Source organism: Astyanax mexicanus, chromosome 19 (genome assembly GCF_023375975.1).
Source record: "Astyanax mexicanus isolate ESR-SI-001 chromosome 19, AstMex3_surface, whole genome shotgun sequence".
Lineage (NCBI taxonomy): Eukaryota > Metazoa > Chordata > Actinopteri > Characiformes > Acestrorhamphidae > Astyanax > Astyanax mexicanus.
The window spans coordinates 9,774,263-9,782,222 of record NC_064426.1 but is presented as its reverse complement, the minus strand read 5'-3'; the positions used below and the strand labels follow the sequence as shown (position 1 = coordinate 9,782,222).

At 38.5% G+C, this 7,960-nt stretch overlaps 1 protein-coding gene across 1 annotated transcript; it reads right to left on the bottom strand.

Moving 5' to 3' along the window:
- Positions 1 to 3,627: 3,627 nt before the first annotated feature.
- timm29 (translocase of inner mitochondrial membrane 29) lies at positions 3,628 to 6,776 on the bottom strand. Its single transcript, XM_022671837.2, has 2 exons — positions 6,588 to 6,776; positions 3,628 to 5,357 (listed from the first exon to the last, which is right to left on the bottom strand). The coding sequence occupies exons 1-2, from the start codon at positions 6,682 to 6,684 to the stop codon at positions 4,711 to 4,713; spliced, it is 744 nt and encodes a 247-aa protein (XP_022527558.1). The 5' UTR covers positions 6,685 to 6,776; the 3' UTR covers positions 3,628 to 4,710.
- Between the last annotated feature and the right edge of the window lie 1,184 nt (positions 6,777 to 7,960).

The window sequence follows — 7,960 nt, the reverse complement described above, 5'->3', positions numbered from 1 at the left end:
CTGGAGGGGATAAACCCCAGAGACCGTGTCTGTCTTGTTCAAACGCATTCATCAATAAAGGTATAAAACCCCATCTGAAGGGTGGAGTTTTGACTGCATTAATTTTAAAACACCAGAACTGAGTCAAATAAATACCAATAACATTCAATGAAACATTTCCTTATGTTTTATAGCTTAAATTGATTTTTATGTTCATATTATAATTACAGTGTAAAAGTTTCTCCACTTACTTGAGCTTTCCAACCTATTAAAGATTTAAAATTTAAAGTGAATATGTAAATACACTTTATTGCCAAAAGCATCTGCCTTCCTGCCTGGAGTTTGGTGATGTGCGGCATGGCTGGAGCTGCTCTCCATGGAAACCCATTCCATGAAGCTCTAAACACTGTTCTTCAGCTAATCTGGAGGCCACAAGTTTGGAGGTCTGTGGTGATTGACTGCAGAAAGTTGTTGACCTCTACACACTATGCTCCTCAGTTTCTGCTAACCCCACTCTGTCATGATACAAATTAGTGTTCTAAAGTAATTTTAAAAAATGTATCTTAATGTATCGACATGCTCTGTGATTAATTAACCAAAATTCATCACTTTTTCGCGTAAGAAGGTATTTAAAACTGTGCAATTCAAATTGATTTTAGCTAAGGAGCAAAAGAATAAATGAATGACTGGCATAGACTTAAAAGAACAAATGAACATCAGTTAGTAGCAGACACTGTAAATAATGTCTTTTTTATAGTTTGATGCACATGTATTATTTATTATATTATTATTTATTTAAAAATTAAACTGATTAATATGATCTGACTTTTATTATGAAGACCAAAATGTTGGATAAGCCATAATAGCTATTGACTAACTGACGATGTCAACTCTTGAGCTGAATTAATTGCAATTTTTTGATAACAGATGGATGTCACTATGCTGATTACATTAGTAGCTTCTGTGTTTTGTCAAGATATGTGGATTATGGGACTTGCACTTACACTTACAACACAGGAATGAAGTTTGTGGCTCAATGCTAGCTAACAGCCAAATCAGCAGTAAGGGTTGGAGCGTGCTGATTCCAATGCTAACTGTTTCCAAGATTAATTAATCACTGATTTTTTTAATATCAGTATTATGTCTCTGGGCTAGATAGGTTCTGCTGTTTTATACAATATGTTTATGATGTCTGTACATAATCTGGTCTTTACTTATGAGTCGTTAATCAGCATAATTTTTTGTTGTTGTTGACAGCACTAATTCAAATAATAACAATTCATATTTTTTCATTATTTTAATAACTGCTTCTAACCTCACTCCTGAGCCTTTACAAACATCCACCTACTCAGCATATAACAGCCTAGCTCCACCCATTCACACTGATGCTATAAGGAGTGTTACAGCCAGATCTGGCTTTAAAGGATGCACAATTAAAAATATAAAAAAAGGGCCAATTCGAATAGTGCTCATTTCTACTTAGGTCTACATTAAAATCTAATTCTAAGTTGAAAAGTCTTTATAGAGATTGTGAGAAAGAGGTCATGTAAGAATGAACTGGCCACGGGGTCCACTAACACAGCACTCCCGCAGTGTCTGCACATTCTTTACTGCAGGATCAGGATGAACGATGGCTCTGGGCAGATCGGATACTGATCAGAATCGAGAGGCAGTGCGGCCTGTAGAGCAGCGGGATCAATACCAGCCGTCTCAGCGCGGGGGTGTGTGAGCGCGCCGGGCCGATAGTGGACTGAAGAGAGATTAATTTGCAGTGAGAGGATTTCTCCCGAAAATGAAACAGGAGGTCATTCAGAGGGAATCTGATTAAAGGCATGATTAACTCACGTCTTTGGCAAACAGAATAAAGTAACGGCAATCGTTGTTTAGGGCTGTAAAGAAAATAGCCTTTTTCCTCCAGAGGACAAGACCACACCTACGCCTGCCTGAGCAGCAGGACAACTTCCATTTATTTTGTGTTTACAGCAGGTTTACTCCTCTAATTTTGTTTCCCAGAATCGGCTGCAAAGAAAACTCTCCGTGGTGCTAAAATTAATGGGGTGGGAGAGATTACTCAATTAAACACAAACATAAACAAGTTACCAGTTTGATGAATTGGCCGTTAGCATGATGATGCAGATTTGAAACCTGCATTATTTAGAACTGGGTAAGAAATTTAATCTGACGGACACATTCATTCAAGACGTTATTGTTTCTCTAATTTGTTTTTCTAAAATTTTCAAGTTTCAAATAATGCTTTTAGCTCTCTAACACTTTCATTTTACTGAGAATTTTCAATGCAGAGTACATTTACACAGTGGCACTTTTGCTTATGTAAAGGCTGTGAACACTGCCAACAAGCAAAATAACAAGCTGTAATTAAAAAACATGATAGTCAATTTAAATACAATTTAGAATTCTATTTATTATCATTATTCTGTTAGCACTTTAGAAAAAATGAAAAATACCATAAAACTGTGAACAGTCAGTTTTTAAGGTTAAAACTCTAAAGAAGTAAAAACCTGTAAGAATCTGAAACAATTTGACAAGCAACAAAAAGTGAGGCTAGACAGTTGGGTCAGATAATCTCCATAATATCAGGTGAACCAGCAGTTGTGTTTTAGGTACCTAAAACTCATGTATGCACCCAACTTTACAGCTTACAAGCTAACATTGTTTTGACAGATAACACAAGACACCTTCAACAGTAGAGTCCAGGGGGCCTATTTTAGCGATCTATAGCGCACCGGTCAATTCTGCATCATGCAGCTTGATTTAGGGCGCCGTGTCTCTTCGGTATTGTGAAGACGAAAAAAAGACACCTTGTGCAGCTCAAAATGCATGTACTCATTCTCTTAATTATGGGTGTGTTTTGGGCGCAATGTGAAATAAACCAATCAGTGTATCACTTGTCATTTCCTTTAAGATGCAGATGAGCTCTGACTTTGGCGCGTTTGAATCTTTATAGCACGGCGCTTTGTGCGTCTCAGCAGAGAATACTGAACTGTGTTTTCACACTGTGAGTTCACACTGTGAAGGTAAGCCAGCAGCTTATTTACTTAAATCTGTTCATTGTAGAGTTAAAAGTCAGGTTTACGCTTTGTAGTGCGTCAATGTGTGTTTACATGGCACACCTATGGGAATAGACTCTGATGGTTGACAGTTGTCTAGATTTATTTCAGTCAGTGGAGCACCTGTGTTTTTCGATGCCAAAATAGAAATACGCCAGAAAATTACCTAAACACACCCCACTTCCAGACCACCATGCAAATTAGTAAGCAAGGCTCCAAAACAGACTGTTGACAGGGTGTAAGGTAGCATAGAGCCCCAGGTGGTTGTTGTTAGCACTGTATCCTAATACATTATGCAGTATTTTGCAGATTTAAACATGGAATTTGATCTACAGATAAAACTTGAGCAGTACTGTGTATAGAACTTATTTAATGAGACAGATAGATAGAAGTGACAACAAGCAGTATATATTACTGCTTTTACTTCTACTGATGTACAGGGCAGCCATCTTGGATTCCTAACTCAGGGTTGGTGGAGCTTTTATCATTTTGATAATTGGAAGTCCGTCTTGGAACTAGAAAATTCTGACATGGGAGTTCAAATGGAATGCAGCCTTACATAATCAAAAGTGACAGTGACTACAAAATAACAATAATGTTTATTGATTCAGTTCATCTTCACAGACTATGCCAAACATTTCATATTTCACCAGCACTCCTAAAAAATAAAAGGTGCTACAAAAGGGTTCAAGTGATGCCATAGAAGAAACATTTAGTTCATTTTAGTTCTATAAAGATTTTAATGTACATTTCTGCAAGAGATGTGAGTGTAAAGAAGCTGATTTAGGTTTGAATAAGTTATGGTCACTCGCATCACTCAAATTTGTCTCTTGTGAGTGTGTTTAAGACTGCTTGTGCTGTCAAGTGTGGCTGTGTATCAGGGCCTGTATCAACATGACTGGTTAGCATGCTGGCTAATGTAGCAAGCTCATCTGCTACTTTCATTAACACTTTAATTTTCTGCAAATTGTCCCTGTATTTGTGCAAAAATGCATCATATAAACGGGCAAAGAAGAATCAGCTGTGCTGAGCCTCTCCGTCATGTTCAAAACCGCTCTGCTCAGAATATGAATGAAATATTGGAGAAACAAAATGTTCACAGAGCAGAATCTGGGGACCCTCAGGTAAAAACACTTAAACACACACAAAAAAAATCATAAACCTTCCTATAAGAAATGACGTTGTGGCCTGCTCTGTGGCCTGCCAGTGTTAAATCAGGGTTAAAGTTCTTTACCAAATCATTTTACTTTATATTTTACATTCATATATTTTCAAAAAATGGTTAATCTCACTGGAGATGCACAAATTAGTAGCAAGGAACAGGCCCACGTCTCTACCAACACACCACCTCACCAAGGTTTTGTCAAAAAAAAAAAAAATATTTTGCTGAGCCTTGAATAACAATTTTGTAGCACCTTTAGTTTTAAGATTAAAGTATTAACATACAGTATAGCAATACATGACATTTTTTGTCCCAGAATTCCAACAACACTATATAAACTGAAGTCCATGTCCAGAGAAATGCGCTTTCCCTTCCGGGCTGCTGCTCACAGATTTATCTGATCATATGTGACATGCCTCCAGTCCATATGTCCATGCCAGCACACGTCCTTTAGTGAAGCACATCAACGCTTAGGTGCATCTGTTCTTACACAGTTTTCTCTCATCCTTTCGCCACGATCTCCCCCTCTTTCTGTACACTCACTGCACCATCTGCCGTTTCCTCCTCTACCTCCATCACCAGCGCCTTCAACGAATCTCTGTGCAGTCTCTCATTCCTCTCAGTCTCCTGCACTGAAGGGGGAGCTGTGGCCACCAAAGCCGGAGAGAGATGCTTAAACTCTTCCTCGTTAATGTCATAGTCCTTCATCTTCTGGTGCAGTACCCACCAGCGTCCAGCGAAGCCCACGTCCAGCATGCGCCCGGGCAGCTCTGCCCAGGGCACAGACAGAGCCGAGCACTGAGCCTCGTACAGGCTGCTCTCAGGGTCGTAGCTCACCACGTAGGTCACCGAGGCCACGCCCAGACTAAGGTAGCGCAGTCGACCTTCATTACGCAGCCTCACCAGGTTCTGCACGTGACCATCTGACATCCCGCTTCGTATCCATGGTGACAGAAGGGCCAGTTTATTGGAGGTTTCTAGCAGATCAGTCTGGAAGGACGTGTCATCTGGATTTGTTCGATAACAGAAATACGCCCCCCCCAGCAGGACCGCGTAAGCTGAGGCTTTAAAGGGACGCTCCCGTGCTCCAACAACCACCTCCCGGCAGGCCTCCTTGTAGTCACCCAAAAGACTACGGCACCACACACCTGCAAAAAGGACATTTTAACTGGTTTTACTGGAATAGGATTTTATAATAGCAAAACATATGAAAACCAAAAATATTGATTTTTAATGGTTAATTAACATGTCTACTTTTAATACTCCTACCAAAGTAGAGTGTAGAGTAGAGGGCAAAACCTTTACTAAACTCTACTAGATATCTGCAGTTTCTGCAGCAGTGCACAATATGAACATAAATGCAACATACGATGACACCGTATCCCAAAATGAATGTGGAACACAATAAATTAAGAACATAAATTAGCTCTTTAAATGTTTTTAAAAATGTTACTTTTATTTTATTTTGTAGTAGTTTGGTGTGTGCTCTACCACTAGTGGAGCTCTACTCTGCCTCTAGTCTAGTTAGGTCATGTAAGCACAGTCTGCAGTGTGAATAGCTCCCTCTGTGGATGTGGAGGGTTTGAGAATTCAGTGTGAACTTAATTATTAAATGTGTTATTTTCTTTCTGTCAGCCATAGCTGAAAATCATACATCTCATTTTTACATTCCATTACATTACTGTTGTATTTTTCTACTAACACAATGTCTTCTATTGTTTGGACTTTTTTCGACCCAGTGGAATTAAACTAAACAGGAATGATAGTAAAGTGAATTAAACCCGATATAGAATACCATATTCTGCAATTGTTCTTCAGTAAGAGCAGGATGTGACACTAAGTGGATCTTTTTGCCTGATTTTATTAGATGGCATTTTTGATACATCTTACTGATCCTCTCTCCTGGTTTTGAATGTGCTATAAGCTGTAAGGTGCCACTTCTTTTAAAATTTACAAGTAAAATAATTTGTTAATATCTATTAATCTATCCATATATCTTCGATATTAAATTTACAATGTAAAAAAAAGAATGAAAGAAGTGTGTCTTTCATGTGTCTAATAACCTAAAAGACCTTGGTAATGGAGATGCAAGAGCGTTTGTGTTAAGAGGAGAACATATATTTCAGTTTTGACCTACAGTTAGTGTTAAACATGTGTTTATTCTCACCATTTGGGCATAATTAATATAAAATTAAATTAAGGATCAGAGTTTCTACTGAATTATATTATGTTATTATTATATATATTAATTAACTGATTCTACTGTCGGGCAGTAGACTGCTTCTCCTCTCCAGTTCTGCAGTAGATCAGCAGCTGCTGATCGGGTTAATAATAAAGAGTATATTTAATCTGTATGTCTCGGTAGGTAAAGCGCTCACCCACGCGGCCGCTCTTCAGCCTCTCCCACCGGCTGCCCTTGCCCTGAGCCTCCGCTGCGGTGGAGCAGAGCCTCCTGAAAACACACGAGGCAGCCATGACAGTCCGAACACACGCTGATCAGCGGCTCAGTGCTCTCAACTCAACCGGAACCGATACCGCCGGCTCTGTTTCCACACGGCCCCCCCACACAACACGCCCACTGGCGAAACCACTGAGCCGAAATGGCGCAGGCTCGGTCAAAGAACCTGTAGACCACTTTAAAACCTCTTTATGTCAGACCACCAGAGGGCGCTCCCGAGTCCTAAATGAATAGGTTCAGATTGTAAATGTTTGCTAAATTTTTAAACCGAAAAATGTGATTAGTTCCTCAACATATCAAATGTTAATGCCAAATACAAACTTTTAAAGTCCACTTGGAAACATTTAAAACATGTGCTGGCTGTTACTTCAGCACTTCTGTAGCAGTGATGCTACCAAATCTGTTGTTCAAATTACGAAATTACGAAATTTAAGCAATATCCTGGACACGTAGTTAATGATCGTTTTTACCGAGTTTTTAACCATTCAACCCCCCTCCCTTTATTTATGGCTCACTCGCAGGCTCCCTCTAGCGGTTATCCCTTATTTTCTGATAACGGAGGAGAGCGGAAGTAGATAGGCTTGCTCTAAACCAGCTCTGGCGTGGTTTGGAGTTGGTGGTCCGATAGGGGGACCATATCAACGGTTTTTACGTTCCACTCTGATTTTTCTCTGTCAGTTTTTTTCTTCCTTTTTTAAAAATTAGGTTTTAATTTTGCGATCAGGGGATATGGATTTTAAAGTATAGGTGTAAAGGATTGTATCTCCTTTTTGCTAGCATTACTGTTACTGTGTGCTAACTGATTGGTGTGCTAACACTGGATTTACAAAGCACATTTAGTCAAAGCACATTTAAAAGGCTTATAAATTAAGTTTAAAAGCTTGAAACATTTTATATAGTTATGTGTTAATATATATGCGTATATGTATACGATTTACTCGCGAGCGTCCTCTGGTGGACTGTCAAATCCAGAAGAGATTAATAAGTGGGTATTCTCCTCTGTATAAGCTCTCTGCTACAAAAACAGTTAACTTACAGATTTCTGATTCTGAACACAGAACAAAACATTTTAAAAACTTAAAACCCGTCGTAATCTGCCACAGATACACAATGTGCCGTTTCCGTGGTTTTCATGCTTTATTAATAATTCGACTTAAGATTATTTTAGTAAAAAAAAAAAGTACAATAATTAGATTTATTATATTTTAGTCAATATAAAAAAAAATATTATAAAAAATATTTAACTATTAAATCTGCTAAATAACTAGTTAAAATGCTTAGATTTAAAATAAA

Bases quoted from the DNA above. Each gene is read 5' to 3' on its own strand.
- timm29 (XM_022671837.2), bottom strand. From the start codon at position 6,684: ATGGCTGCCTCGTGTGTTTTCAGGAGGCTCTGCTCCACCGCAGCGGAG. The intron at 5,358-6,587 runs GTGAGCGCTTTA...TCCTTTTTGCAG, and splicing joins GCTGAAGAGCGGCCGCGTGG to GTGTGTGGTGCCGTAGTCTT.